Here is a 16,283-nt window from a genome sequence, read left to right as displayed (position 1 = left end):
CAAGTAGCTGAGATTACAGGTGTGTGGCACCACACCCAGATAATTTTTATATTTTCAGTAGAGACAGGGTTTCACCATGTTGGCCAGGCTGGTCTCAAACTCCTGACCTCAAATGATCCCCCAGCCTCGGCCTCCCAAAGTGCTGAGATTAAAGGCATGAACCACTGCGCCCGGTCCCTAGGCTGGTCCTGAACTTCTGAGTTCAAGTAATTCACCTACCTCAGCCTCCCAAAGTGCTGGGATTATAAGCATGAGCCCCTGCACCTGGCCAACATGTAGTTTTTATTAATTTTCTTTTTGCTTGTCTCTTTGTTTAGACAATCAGTGTTAAGTTGCCGCTGGTTTAAAATAGTTACAAGATACTATTTTCAAGCCTTATGGTAACCTCAAATCTAAAAACATATGATACACAAAAAATAAAATGCAAGAAATTAAAACATACCACCAGAGAAAATCACCTTCACTAAAAGGAAGACAGGAAGGAAGGAAAGAAGGAAGCAGACCACAAAACAACCAGAAAAGAAATAATAAAATGGCAGAAGTAGGACCTTACTTATCAGTAATAACATTGAATGTAAATGGACTAAACTCCCCAATCAAAAGACAAAGAGTGGCTGAATGGAGAAAAAAGTAGACCCAACAACCTGTTGCCTACTAGAAACATACTTTACCTATAAAGACACACAGACTGAAAACAAAAGAATGGAAAAAGATATTCCATGCAAATAGAAACCAAAAAAGAGCAGGGGTAGCTATATTTATATCGAACAAAATGGATTTCAAGAAGAAACTATAAAAAGAGACAAAGAAGGTCATTATATAATGATAAAGAAGTCAGTTCACCAAGAGGCTATAACAACTGTGAATATATATGCACCCAACACTGGAGCACCCAGATACATAAAGCAAATATTATTAGAGCTAAAGAGAGAGAGACCCCAATACAGTAACTGGAGACTCCCAATGCTTCATTTTCAGCACTGGACAGATCGTCCAGACAAAAAAATCAACAAAGATATATCAGACTTAATCTGTACTACTGACCAAATGAACCTAATAAATATTTACAGGGCATTTCATTCAATGACTGCAGAATACACATTCTTCTCCTCAACACATAGATCATCCTGAAGGATAGACCACATGTTAGGTCTATCCTTGAGGTCTAAAAGCAGGTTTTTAAAAATTCAAACAAACGAAATTATATCAAGTATCTTCTCTGATCACAACAGAATAAAACCAGAAATCAACTACAAGAAGAATTTGGGAAACTATACAAACACATGTAAATTAAACAATATGCACCTGAACAACCAGTGGGTCAATGAAGACATTAAGAGGGAAATTTAAAATTTTTTTTAAACAAATGATAATGGAAACAACATACCAAAACCTATGGGATATAGTGAAAGCAAAACTAAGAGGGAATTTTATAGCAATAAGCACCTGCATCAAAAAAAAGTAGAAAAACTCGAAATAAAACACCTAATTATGCATCTTAAAGATGAAGAAAAACCAAGGAGAAAAGCAAGAGGAAACCAACCCAAAATTAGTAGAAAAGCAATAATAAAGATCAGAGCAGAAATAAAAGAAATTAAAATGAAGAAAAAATACAAAAGATCAATGAAACAAAAAGTTCATTTTTTGAAAAGATAAACAAAATTGACAAACCATTAGCCAGACTATGAAAAAAAGAGAGAAGCCCCAAATAAATAAAATCAGGGATGAAAAAGGAGACATTATAATCGATATCACAGAAATTCAAAAGATCATTAGAGGCTACTATGAGCAACTATATGCCAATAAATTGGAAAACCTAGAGAAAATGGATAAATTCCTAGACCCATACAACCTGCCAAGACTGAATTATTAAGAAATCCAAAACTTGAACAGACCAATAGCAAGTAACAAGATCAAAGTTGTAATAAAAAGTCTCCCAGCAAAGAAAACCCCAGGACCTAATGGCTTCACTGCTGAAGTCTATCAAACTTTTAAAGAACTAATACCAATCCTACCCAAACTATTCCAAAAAAACAGAGGAGGAAGGAATACTCTCAAATTCATTCTACGAAGCCAATATTACCCTGATACCAAAACCAAAGACACATCAAAAAATAAAACTACAAGCCAGTATCCCTGATGAACACTGATAAAAATCCTCAACAAAATACTGGCAAACAGAATTCAACAACACATTGAAAAGATCATTCATCATGACTAAGTGGGATTTATCTCAGGGATGCAAGGATGGTTCAACATAAGCAAATCAATCGATATGATACATCAACAGAATGAAGGATAAAAACCATATGATCATTTCAATTGATGCTGAAAAATAATTTGGTAAAATTCAACATCCCTTCATGATAAAAACCTCAAAAAACCAGTATAGAAGGAACATACCTCAATAGAATAAAAGCCATATACAATAGACCCACAGTTAGTATCATACTGAATTGGGGAAAACGGAAAGTTTTTCCTCTAAGATCTAGAACGCAAGGATGCCCACTTTCATCACTGTCATTCACCACAGTACTAGAAGTCCTAGCTAGAGCAATCAGACAAGAGAATAAAATAAAGGGCATCCAAATTGGAAAGGAAGAAGTCAAAGTACCCTTGTTTGCAGATGATATGATCTTATATTTGGAGAAACCTAAAGATTCCACCAAAAAACTATTAGAATCGACAAATTCAGTAAAGTTGCAGGATACAAAATCAACATACAAATATCAGTGCATTTCTCTACATCAACAGCAAACAATCTGAAAAAAGAAATCAAGAAAGTAATTCCATTTACAATAGCCACAAATAAAATTAAATACTCAGGAATTAACCAAGTGAACTGTTGGGCACAGGCCCCAAAACTGGCCATAAACAAAATCTCTGCAGCACTGTGACATGCTCATGATGGCCTTGATGCCCATGCTGGAAGGTTGTCGGTTTACCAGAATGAGGACAAGGAACACCTGGCCCACCCAGGGTGGAAAATCACTTAAGGCGTTCTTAAACCACAAACAAAAGCATGAGTGATCTGTACCTTAAGGACATGTTCATGCTGCAGGCAACTAGCCAGAGACCATCCCTTTATTTCGGCCCATCCCTTTATTTCCTGTAAGGAATACTTTTAGTAAATCTTATGACTGGCTTGCTGTCATATGTGGGTAGATCTCTGTTCATAGCTCTCAGCTCTGAAGGCTGTGAGACCCCTAATTTCCCACTCCACACTATATTTCTGTGTGTGTGTCTTTAATTCCTCTAGCACCACTGGGTTAGGGTCTCCACGACCGAGCTGGTCTCAGCAAGTGGTGCCCACACGTAGGGCTCGAACCCAGGTCAAAGGGTCACCGGAGCAACAGTTGGAGAACATGGAACTAAGTACTGGACACCTGAATACTCTTAAGCAGTCCCCATGGTGAGAAGGGGAGCTCAGAAGCATCAGGGTAACAATGGGACAAGTGTGGGCTCTGGTTCGTTCCACCTTGGAACCTTTTCATACTGATCATGAGGAGAAAGGAGAGTATAACAAAGTAACAGAGCAGGTTTGTTTGCCAACTGAAGCTAAGGGCAGCAAAGGAGGGAGAGGTTCATCCCTACCCTTCTGCACCCCCGCATTATTTTGAAGAAAAAGAGTAGCTTGACCCTCCAGATCTTTCTTTTCCAGAGGACACTGGGCAAAAAGTAGTTGCCCCAGCGACTGAGCAGCACCTCAAGCGATCACTCTCAGTTCCATTCAGGCAGGAATTCAGCAAGCTAGATGAGAGGGTGATTTAGAGGCTTGGCAGTTCCCTGTTAGAATACAACCCCCAGACAAACAGGGAAATGCTATAGCTACATTTGAGCCTTTTCCTTTTAAATTTGGGAAACGCCATGAGGGGCCAGTCCACAGCCCCGTTTCAAACCAGGGCATTTTCAGCTCAGGCCATTCCCTCACCCTTATACAATGTTTGTCTCCTGCTACAGCCGGTAGTGCCGCAGATTTATGCTGCACAAAAGCTGTGAGTCTTCTGCCTGGGGAACCCCTACAGAAGGTCCCAAAAGGAGCCTGCGGACCCTTGCCAGTGGGAACAACCGGATTACTTCTAGGCAGGTCCAGTTTGAATTTAAAAGGGGTACAAGTACAAACAGGAGTCAATGATTCAGATTACAATGCAGAAATTCAAATTGTTATATCGACTTCTGTTCCTTGGAAAGCAGAGCCAGGAGAGCGTATAGCACAGCTCCTAATTGTGCCATATGTGGAAATGGGGAAAAGTTAAATTAAACAAACAGGAGGATTTGGAAGCACAAACAAACAACGCAAAGTGGCTTATTAGGTGAATCAAATTACTGATAAACATCCTACCTGTGAAATAACTATTCAGGGAAAGAAATTTAAAGACTTGGTAAATACAGGAGTGGACATTTCAATCATTTCTCTACAGCACTGGCCGTCCACCTGGCCAATTCAACCCACTCAATTTAACATAGTTGGAGTTGGTAAAGCCCCTGAAGTATATCAAAGTAGTTATATTTTGCATTGTGAAGGGCCCGATGGACAATCTGGAACTATTCAACCAATTACAACTTCTGAACCTATAAATTTATGGAGAACAGATTTATTACAACAATGGGGAGCACAAGTTCTAATTCCAGAGCAATTATATAGCCCTCAAAGTCAACACAGGATGCATGATGTCCCTGGTATGGGACTAGGAAAAAATTTCCAAGGTTTGAAGGAACCGCTTCAAGTGGAAAGAAAAAGTTCCTGCCAAGGTTTAGGATATCATTTTTGATGGCGGCCATTGTTAAGCCTCTAGAATCTATACCTTTAAAATGGTTAACAGATAAGCCAATTTGAATAGAACAAAGGCCGCTGAGTAAAGAGAAACTGGAGGCTTTAGAAGATGTAATTACTGAACAATTAGAAAAGGGACACATAGCTCCAACATTTTACCCTTGGAATTCTCCAGTTTTCATAATTAAGAAAAATATCAGGTAAATGGAAAATGTTAACTGACTTAAGAGCCATTAATTCAATTATACAACCTATGGGGACGGACATTACAGCCAGGATTGCCTTCTCCTGCTATGATTCCAAAAAATTGGCCTTTAATAGTCACAGATTTAAAAGACTGTTTCCTCAATAACCCCTTAGCTGAGCAGGACTGTGAATGGTGTGCATTTACAATTCCTGCAGTAAACGACCTGTAGCCTGCTAAGCGTTTTCACTGGAAAGTGTTGCCACAAGGCATGTTAACAGTCTAACAATTTGCCAGATGTATGTAGGGCAAGCAACTGAACCTACTGGTAAAAAATTTTCACAATGTTACATTATTCATTATACGGATGATATACTTTGTGCTGCCCCACTCGAGAAATATTACTCCAATGTTATGATCATTTGCAAAATTTGATTTCTTGTGCTGGTTTAATTATAGCTCCTGACAAAATTCAGACTACTACTCCTTACTCCTACTTGGGGACCTTAGTAAATGACACTACCATTGTGCCACAGAAAGTAGCCATACATAGGGATCAACTGAAAACATTAAATGACTTTCAAAAATTACCAGGGGACATTAATTGGATACGACCTGCTCTAGACATTCCTACCTATGCCGTAATATATTTTCTATCTTTAGAGGAAATCCTAGTCTCGCTAGCCCTCAGCAGTTAACAAAAGAAGCTGAAGCAGAGTTACAGCTGATTGAAATGCAAGTCCATAAAGCTCAAATAAATAGAATAGATCCAGAGAAGACTCTAGATTTGCTAATCCAACTCAGCATTCACCTACTGGTGTTACTGTCCAAGAGGTGGACTTAGTAGAATGGCTTTTCTTCCACATACTAATTCACAGACTCTAATTCCTTATTTGGATCAAATTGCTACTATGATAGCGATATGATAGGAAATGGGAGAACTCGGATTGTTAAATTACATGGATATGATCCTGAAAAAATTACTGTCCCTCTCACGAAGGCGCAAATACAGTAAGCTTTTATAAATAGTTTTACTTGGCAAACCCATTTAGCTGACTTTGTGGGTCTTCTTGATAACTATTTTCCTAAAACAAAACTGTTTCGATTTTTGAACTGGTTTGGTGGAGAGACCCAATAACAAACAGTTGGGAAACAGGTAAAATAATAACTTGGGGTAGAGGTTATGCTTGTGTTTCTCCAGGACCGAATCAACAGCCGATTTGGATACATCAAGACACCTGAAACCTTATCATAAGCCAGATGCTGAGGAAGAGATTCTGGGAGGATCCTGAGGACCCCCAGTTGCAGCCATGTCAAGACTGACACTGAGGAGGACCCCAACTGTCACGAGCAACACCCATCAAACACAGCCACCCACCTGGGGACAGATGAAGAAGCTGTCACAGATGGCGGAAGAAAACCTGAGGAAGGAGGGACAACCAGTCAAATAAGTAATTTAATGATAGCTCTGATAGCAGTGATCACCATTGCCGTGAGTATTCCTTCAACAAGGGCTGACAGAGAAAACAATTATACTTATTGAGCATATTTATCCATCGTGGCTAGCAATAATGCCTGGATGTAATCACTCTATGACACAGTTACACATGCTTTCTGATCTCAGTATTTACCATAATGAATCTGCTCCTATAATTGAGGCATACCACCCTCAAAAACCTATTTGTAAATAAAATTGAACCTGGCCAGAAAAAGTGAATGTACTTGTTTAGGAAAACTGCATTGGAGAACAGGCAGAGGTGCTGCGCAGCGATTCCTATGGAATTAACTAGTCCCCTAGGGGATGTTTACCTTGAATTGCACCTCTCAGTTTGTGTGCCACGGCCACACTATGTTCAGCTGGTCTGAACAAAACAGTCAGATGGTAGAAATGGTAAAGTACGGCAAGAGTTCCTATTATCTGGAACCATGGCAGTATAGTGGCACCTCAGCCTCAAATGATATGGCCCATTGTAGGAGCTAAACATAAGGATTTGTGGAAATTATTAATAGCTCTTAATAATATCAAAATTTAGGAAAGAATAAAAAAGCATCTAGAAGGACACTCTACAAACTTGTCTTTGCTTATTGCAAAATTAAAAGAACAAATATTTAAAGCATCCCAGGCACAAGTGACCTTAATGCCAGGAACTGGAGCGCTTGAAGGAGCTGCAGAGATTAGCAGCTAGCAACCCACTAAAATGGATAAAAACACTTGGAAGCTCTGTGATTTCAATGATGATTGTGCTTTTAATCTGTGTTGTTTGTCTTTGTATAGTCTGCGGATCCTGACTCCTGCAAGAAGTAGCTCACTGTGACAAAGCCGCCTTTGCTTTTATCACTTTGCAAAACAAAGGGGGGACATGTTGGGAACAGGTCCCAAAATCTGGCCATAAACTGGCCATAAACAAAATCTCTGCAGCACTGTGACATGCTCATGATGGCCTTGATGCCCATGCTGGAAGGTTGTCAGTTTACCAGAATGTGGACAAGGAACACCTGGCCCACCCAGGGCAGAAAGCCACTTAAGGCATCCTTAAACCACAAATAGCATGAGTGATCTGTGCCTTAAGGACATGTTCATGCTGCAGGTAACTAGCCAGAGATCATCCCTTTATTTCGGCCCATCCTTTTATTTCCCATAAGGAATACTTTTAGTAAATCTTATGACTGGCTTGCTGTCGATAAATATGTAGGTAAATCTCTGTTTGTGGCTCTCAGCTCTGAAGGCTGTGAGACCCCTGATTTCCCACTCTACACTCTATATTTCTGTGTGTGTCTTTAATTCCTCTAGCACCGCTGGGTTACGGTATCCATGAACAAGCTGGTTTCGACAGTGAACGATCTCTACAATGAAAACTATAAAACACTGATAAAAGAAATTGAAGAAGATGGGCCGGGTACAGTAGCTCAGGCCTGTAATCCAAGCACTTTGGGAGGCTGAGGCAGTCAGCTCACCTGAGGTCAGGAGTTCGAGACCAGCCTGGCCAACATGGCGAGACCCCCCCCCCTATCTCTACTAAAATTACAAAAACTAGCTGGGTGTGGTGGCGGGCACCTGTAATCCCAGCTACTTGGGAAGATGAGGCAGGAGAATCACTTGAACCCAGGAGGTGGAGGTTGCAGTGAGCCAAGATCACACCAGTGCACTCCAACCTTGGTGACAAGGCAAGACTCCATCTAAAAAAAAAAATTTTTAAAACAAAATTGAAGACATGTACACACAAAAGGAAAGATGTTCCACATTCACCAACTGGAAGAATCAATACTGTTAAAATGTTCATACCACCCAAAGCAACCTACAGATTCGATGCAATCCCTATCAAAATATCAATGACATTCTTCACAGAAATAGAAAAAACAATCCTAAAACCTACCTGGAATAACAAAAGACCCAGAATAGCCTAGGCTATCTGAGCAAATACAAAACTGAAGGAATTACATTACCTAACTTCACATTATCTGACTCCAAATTACAACTTCAAATTATACTAAAGAGCTACAGTAACCAAAATAGCATGACATCAGCATAAAAACAGACACACAGACCAATGAAACAGAATGCAGAACCCAGAAACAAATCCATACATCTACAGTGAACTCATTTTTGACAAAGGAGCCAAGAACATACACTGGGAAAAGGAGAGTCTCTTCAATAAATGGTGCTGGGACAACTGGAGATCCATACGCAGAAGAATGAAACTAGACCCCTATCTCTCGCTGAGAGACAGGACTAGCTGGATTTCCTAGGCCGACCAAGAATCCCTAAGCCTAGCTGGGAAGGTGACCGCATCCACCTTTAAACAAACTGGGCTTACAGCTTAGCTCACACCCGATCAATCAGGTAGTAAAGAGAGCTCACTAAAATGCTAATAAGCAAAAACAGGAGGTAAAGAAATAGCCAATCATCTATTGCCTGAGAGCACAACGGGAGGGACAATGATTGGGCTATAAACCCAGGCATTCGAGCCAGCAATGGCTACCCTCTTTGGGTCCCCTCCCTTTGTATGGAAGCTCTGTTTTCACTCTATTAAATCTTGCAACTGCACTCTCTTCTGGTCCGTGTTTGTTACAGCTCAAGCTGAGCTTTTTGCTCGCCATGGCTGTTTGCCACTGTCGCAGACCCGCCACTGACTTCCACCCCTCCAGATCTGGCAGGGTGTCTGCTATGCTCCTGATCCAGCGAGGCTCCCATTGCCACTCCCAATCAGGCTAAAGGCTTGCCATTGTTCCTGCACGGCTAAGTGCCCGGGTTCGTCCTAATCGAGCTGAACACTAGTCACTGGGTTCCACGGTTCTCTTCCATGACCCACGGCTTCTATCAGAGCTATAATACTCACCACATGGCCCAAGATTCCATTCCTTGGAATCCATGAGGCCAAGAACCCCAGGTCAGAGAACAGGAGGCTTGCCACCATCTTGCAAGCGGCCCGCCACCATTTTGGGAGCTCTGGGAGCAAGGACAACCCCCCAACCCCACCCCGTAATGTCACTATACACAAAAATCAAATTAAAATAGATTAAAGACTTAAGACCTCAAGCTATGAAACTGCTAAAAGAAAACACTGGAGAAAATCTCCAGGACACTGAACTGGGCAAAGATTTCTGTAGTAATACCCCACCAAAGCATACATGGACAAATGGTATCACATCAAGTTAAAAAGCTTCTACACAACAAAGGCAACAACAAAGTGAAGAGACAACCCACAGACCAGGAGAAAGTATTTGCAAATTATCCATCTGGCAAGGGATGAATAACCAGAACATACAAGAAGCTCAAACAACTCTATAGGAAAAAATCTAATAATCCTATTAAAAAATGAGCAAAACATCTGAACAGACAGTTCTCAAAATAAGACATACAAATAGCAAACAGGCATATGAAAAGGTGCTCGACATCACTAATCAGAGAAATGCAGAACAAAACTACAACGAGATATCATCTCACCCCAGTTAAAATGGCTTATATCCAAAAGACAGGCAATAATGAATGATGGTGAGGATGTGGAGAAAAGGGATTCCTCATACACCATAGGTGGGAATGTAAATTAGTACAAGCACTATGGAGACCAGTTTGGAGGTTCCCCAAAAACTAAAAATAGAGCTACCACATGATTCAGCAATCCCACTCATAGGTATATACCCTATGGAAATCAGTATACCACGGAGGTCTGCAGTCTCATGTTTGTTGCAGCACTGTTCATGATAGCCGAGATTTGGAAGCAACCTAAATGTCCATCAACAGATGAATGGATAAAGAAAACATGATGATACATATACACAATGGAGTACTATTCAGCCATAAAAAAGAATGAGATCCCATCATTTGCAACAACAGGGATAGAACTGGAAGTCATTATGTTAAGTGAAATAAGCCAGGCACACGGAATGACCAACTTTGCCTGTTGTCACTTATTTGTGGAAGCTAAAAATTAAAACAATTGAACTCATGGAGAGAGAGACTAGATGGTTACCAGATTCTGAGAAGGGAGTGAGGGGAGAGACAGTTAATGTATACAAAAATACAGTTACATAGAATGCATAAGATCCAGTCTTTGATAGCACAACAGCATGACTACAGTCAACAATACTTTATTGCACATTTTAAAGTAACCTTAAAAGAGTATCACTGGGTTGTTAAAGATTTTCCCCCAAGCCTGAAAGCTTAAGGGAGTGAATAATTCCTCCCTCCTCAAGCCCAGTCCGAAGGTGCAAGGACACTTGCGCCAGCAGCGCGCTGTCAGCAAGTTAACAGAAGCAGGAAGAGAGGTGGCGGGAAGACACATACGCCCTGAAGATCCAGAGGGAGGCCAGCGTGTACTATGCAGCAGCCACGTCAGACTGGGGCACTTCCTGTTTACAGAGGACTATAAAACCCCTTCCACGTCCTCACTTGGGGCTGATGCCATTTTAGGCCTAAACCCGTCTGCCCCCAGGCGCTTAAAACAGCGTGTTGCTCCACACCGCCTCCTGGTATCGGGGTTGTTGGCAGGTTGTCGGGTTCCAACCAACACAAGAGCCTGGCAGGTTGTCTGCACCACTAACAAAGGATAAATGCTTCAGGGGATGGATACCCCACTTACTCTGATGTGATTATTAGGCATTCTCCGCCATATCAAATACCTCATGTACCTATAAATACATACGCCCACTATGTACCCACAAAAATTAAAAACAAATATTTTAGAGAGATTTATTCTGAGCCACATATGAGCGCCTATGGCCCATGACACCGCCCTCAGGAGATCCCGGGAACAAGTACCCAAGGTGGTGGGGGCACAGCCTAGTTTTATACATTTTAGGGGAACATTTGAGACTTCAATCAAACACAAGTATAGACTGGCTCGGGCGGGCAAGGCGGGACAACTCGAAGTGGGGGCTTCCAGGTCATGGGCAGATGAGACAAAGGGCTGCATTCTTTTGAGCCTCTGCTCTGCCTTTTACTGAATACACAATTTACCCGACGGGGCGGGCAGAGGAATAGTTACTTGTGCCTTAGTCTGGCTCAGCAAACCTGCATTTTTACATAAATACAGGGCAGGTGAAGCCATCAGACGTGCATTTGTCTCAGGTGAGCAGAGGGATGACTGGAGGTCTGTCCCTGTCCCTCACCTGCGAAGACAAGCTGTCCCTTTCCACTGCCAGGGTGAAATTCGACGCAACTGTTTCAGGGTAAAGATGTGGAGGCCCACAGCCAATTTCCTCCTGGGCAAACGGTGAGGGAGCTGTGTGGCTTTCTATCTTTGCAGCTGTCTTAGGAATAAAACGGGAGCAGGTCTGCCTGACGCAGTTCCCAGCTTGACTCTGGCTTAGCGATCTGGGGTCCCGAGATTCATTTTCCTTTCACACTATTCTCCCTAGTTTTGTGTATGTGTGAAACGTTCTATTTCTGGGCACTTTTAATTTTAAAAAGTGGACAACACTGCTCTGGACTTCATTTTAGGGAATGCTGGGGGAGGCTGTAGCTCAGGTGTGCCTCCGTCCGAAATGCCCGAAAACCAGGCCCGCGCCCTGGCTCTCGCTCCCCACGCCCGCGGACCCGCCTGAGGAGACGCCGGGGGAGGCACGGGGGCAGCGGCGTCTCCTCGAGGAACCAGCCTCGCCCAGGGAGCGTGCGGAAGCCCCGGACCCGCGGAGAGCCAGGCGCTGCCCCGGGGCCGCCCCCAGCCTGCCCAGGCCCCGCGCGCCGCCGCAGCAGCTCTCGAGGTGCTGAGGGGCGCGGGGAGGCCACGCGAGGGAGGGCGCCGCCGAGCGGGTACTCACCGCATTGCCCGCAGCCCAGGATCGCCGCCTTCCGGAACTCGGGCTGCGGCATCTCTCCCGCCAGCCCCAGTCCGACCCGCAAGAGCGGCGGCGGGCTGAACTACCCCGGGGCCGAGCAGCCAGGCGTCGCGCAGGCGCCGGGCGCACTGGCGGCCGCGCCTCCTCAGGCCCAAGTCCCTCGCCCAGTCCCCGCGCCGCCGTCTCCGCCCAGCGCCGCGCGTCAGGCCACCCCGCCCCTGCTCCGTGGTGACGTCACCTCTCGCTGCCCTGACGTCACCGGCTGCCGCCCGCTGAGTCGTACCGAGCGTTCGCGCAGCCGTGCCGCGCGTGGCCTAGGTCCTGTTGTCTGTCACCCGCGGTCTCAAAAGACTCCATTAATGACAAATGCGCTGCCTGTGGCCTCGGATACTCCGGAGGCTGAGGCGAGAGCAGCGCTTGAGCCCGGGAGCTCTGCGCTGTATGCGCTGTGCCCATTGCGTGGCGACACCGGGTTCCGCATCGGTGTGGTGACCTCCGGGGAGCAGGAACCACCAGGTTCCCCAAGGAGGGGGGAACCGACCCAGCTCGGAAACCGAGCAGGGCAAAACTCCTGTGCTGCTCGGTAGTGGGATCGCGCCTATGAGTAGCCACTGCCCTCCAGCCTGGGAATACAGCGAGACACCATAAGTGAAAAAAAAGACAAATGCCCTTAAACATACGAAAAGACGTTAAATGTCACTTGTGATAGAAGAAAATGTTGACTAAAATATAAAGAGAGAAGTTGTGAAAAAAAACACTCATACATTGGTGATAAGAGTATACAAATCTCGTAAAGGGGAATTTGGCAATTTTTAAGAAAAATGGTGTAGGCATTCATCTGTGGCCAATAATGCCAAGTTATATTGAAGAATATCTTAATGTTAATCTTATTTGCATTTCTGAAATAAACCCCACTTGGTTAAGAGTATTTTTAAACTTTTTTAAATAACTCATTGCTTCACAATTAAAGTCTGATGGGGTACACGTGTAGCAATGGAGGAACTTCTACAGCCCCTATAAATTAAACAGCAGCACCTGAGCCGAAGTAGTGGCCTTCTTGAGCTGAATTGAGCTAACCACATTTCCCAGCCCATCTTCCACCGCATTAACGGGCCCTGCCAAATACCCCATGGGGTTGTCAGAGTGTAGGGGGTGCCATGTTGTGCCACCTAGGTTTCCCCTTAAGGACTGAGGACTCATTTCTCCAACTGTTGGGTGTGTAGGCAGCTGATGGCCCCCAGCTGAGTCCTGTGGCCACTCCCCTCAGCCAAAGAGAACTGCTGCTGGGTGCCAAGTTGAATGCTTTTGACCCCTTGTACCATGTTTGTGTCTTGACTGGAAATTGACAGATATTTCAGGTGTGGGTTTCTCTTGCAAGGGCAGTGCAGAGAGCACACATGTATCTTCGCCCAGTTTCCTTCAATGGTTGCAGCTCATGTAAAAGATACATAGTATATCAAATAAGCCTCACTGGGGATCAATCCTGCTGGGACCTCCCTCAGAAACTATTCACAGCAATGGCAGGCAAACTACGGCAAAGTCTACTGGGTATATTTAAAAGTGTATAACAAGTTTATTTACGCAAATATGTTGCCAGAAAGGAATCCTTCCAACTACCTAAACTAGTAATGAAAAATTTTAAATATCACCTTAAACATGTATAAGGGGATACTAAGTTCTTGTATTTAAACCTTATTATTATTTTAGTATATTCTCAAGCAAAAGAGTTTGAAGACCAGAGCTTTAGGGCCTCACTACTCAAATGGTGGTCCAGCAACAAGCAGCATCAACATCACCTGGGAGTGTGTTAGAAATGGTGAGTCTTGTGCTCCACCTACTTAATTAAAATCTGCATTTTTACTAAGATTTCCAGGTGATTTATACACAAATTAACATTTGAAATCATGCTCTAGGATATAATCAGGGCATGTAAATTTCCATTGTTGCATCTTCTCCTGACCCTTGATAGTATCAGATATTTAAATATTTGCCAATCTGATGAGTATGAGATGCATCTGTTTATATCTATTACTTTAAATACTATTCTATGTAATTAATGTACAAGAACTACTTAACCATTATTCTAATAATTGAGGATTTGGGTTAGCTCCAATTTTTCACTATCATACAGAATGACACCAAAATGCTCTTTTCAGTGTATCATTCTGGTTAAACACAATCTTTGAGGCCAGGTTGATTAGGATCATATAAGGGCTGTGCTATTGTTTGTCCTTGGATACACCTGCCAGATGAAATACAGGGTGGCCTGAAATTTGAATTTCAGATCAAGAATAATTTTGTGATGTAAGTATATCCTATGCAATATGTGAGAGGCTTGTCTTCATCTGTGCTGCTGTAATAAAATACCTGAGACTAGGTAGTTTAAGAACAAATTTGTTTTCTCACTCTCCCGGAGGCTGGGAAGTACATGATCCAGCAGCCGTATCTGGTAGGCTCCTGGTGAGGGGGCTTTGTGCTACATCATAATGTGGCAGAGAATCGAAGGGGAAGCCGGCACTGGCTAAAGGGGCACTGTTACAATCTTACTTATTAACAACCCGCTTTCAAGGTACCTAATCCAGTCCCAAGAGACTGGGAACTCTCAGTGACTACATTAATCTTTTCATGGGGGCTGATCCCTCATGACTCCAAAGCCTGTTAAAGGTCCTCCTCTGTCCCAACACTGTTACCTTGGGGTCCAAGCCTCAACATAAATTTTGGTGGGGATAAAAGGTATTCAAACTGTAGCACTGTTGCATCGTCAGTTGTCTCAACATGAATCACGGAGGACACATTCAAAATATAGCCATATGTACAGTAAAATGTTATTGTCTATGTGAAATTCAAGTTTTAACCAGGCATCCTGTGTTTTTATTAGCCAAATAGGGTAACCTTAACCTGGGCAAATTCTAACCATCATTTTCTTATCTATGAAATGAGGATAGCAGAACTCTTAAAGTTGTTGTATGAATGAAACGAGATGATCCATGCAGACTACTTACAGCAGAGTATGAAACATAGTAAAAGCTCAGCAAATGTCAGCTCTTCTTAGTTATTATTTCATACTGGTGCATATTAGGATAAATTCCTAGAAGGATGTCTCAGTTACAGAACTCCTGGGCTTAAGTTAAGACTTGTTTGATGGCCGGGCGCGGTGGCTCACGCCTATAATCCCAGCACTTTGGGAGGCCGAGGCGGTTGGATCACGAGACCAGGAGATCACAGACCATCCTGGCTAACAGGGTGAAACCCCATCTCTACTAAAAATACAAAAAATTAGCCGGGCGTGGTGGTGGGCGCCTGTAGTCCCAGCTACTGGGGAGGCTGAGGCAGGAGAATGAAGAGAACCGGGGAGGCGGAGCCTGCAGTGAGCCGAGATTGGGCCACTATACTCCACCCTGGACGACTGAGCAAGTCTCCGTCTCCAAAAAAAAAAAAAAAAAACTTGTTTGAGCATTCTATCATACCAAAAACTGTTTTGTAAAAACCCTTAAGCAGGTTACCAGATACTTTTCAACTAGCTTCAGAATACAAATCAGATTTTTTAATTTCCATACAAAAACAAAAAATTGCCACCTATAGGCCAGTATCAGTTTCCCTTTAATCACACCAAATATTTGGATATTGATTCTGATTTTTCTGTTAGGGTCAACTGAAGCAATATTTAAGAAGATACTGTCAAAGGGACATGCTAAACAATTTCTAGGACTTACGTGTGTTATCTACTAAGACTTAATATTATGCTCATGGCTTTTAACAAAAGAGAACACTCTTGTCTTTTGCTTTTGGGAAAGTTGATATTTACAGCATCCATTCTTTATGCTTACCAGAAAAAAATATACATTTTTTAAATGTTGCATATATATCACTTATATATTACATATAATTATATATATTACACATATATATTCTCAAACTTCAACACTAGAAAAAAGTTGTTGCTTTAAGAAGATACTCCAGGCCCCGCGCGGTGGCTCAAGCCTGTAATCCCAGCACTTTGGGAGGCCGAGACGGGCGGATCACGAGGTCAGGAGATCGAGACCATCC

The 16,283-nt window shown here is 43.0% G+C and overlaps 1 protein-coding gene across 2 annotated transcripts in view; it reads right to left on the bottom strand.

Annotated features, from left to right (window-relative positions):
• Positions 1-12,425, bottom strand: part of GALNT11 (polypeptide N-acetylgalactosaminyltransferase 11) — an 85,984-nt gene extending 73,559 nt beyond the window's left edge. Inside the window, exon 1 of one of the 2 annotated variants that reach the window (XM_011941519.1) lies at positions 12,219-12,425. Coding sequence is in view for 1 of the 2 variants with exons in the window: in XM_011941520.1 (XP_011796910.1) it covers positions 12,219-12,270 (52 nt within the window). In the remaining variant the exon portion in view is untranslated. The remainder of the gene's footprint in view (positions 1-12,218) is intronic. The other variant, XM_011941520.1, reaches the window with a different exon arrangement.
• Positions 12,426-16,283: the final 3,858 nt, after the last annotated feature.

The sequence above is a fragment of the Colobus angolensis genome, unplaced genomic scaffold (assembly GCF_000951035.1).
Source record: "Colobus angolensis palliatus isolate OR3802 unplaced genomic scaffold, Cang.pa_1.0 Scaffold2, whole genome shotgun sequence".
Classification (NCBI taxonomy): domain Eukaryota; kingdom Metazoa; phylum Chordata; class Mammalia; order Primates; family Cercopithecidae; genus Colobus; species Colobus angolensis.
The sequence above is the reverse complement of the archived record's forward strand: the minus strand, read 5'-3'. Positions and strand labels throughout refer to the sequence as shown.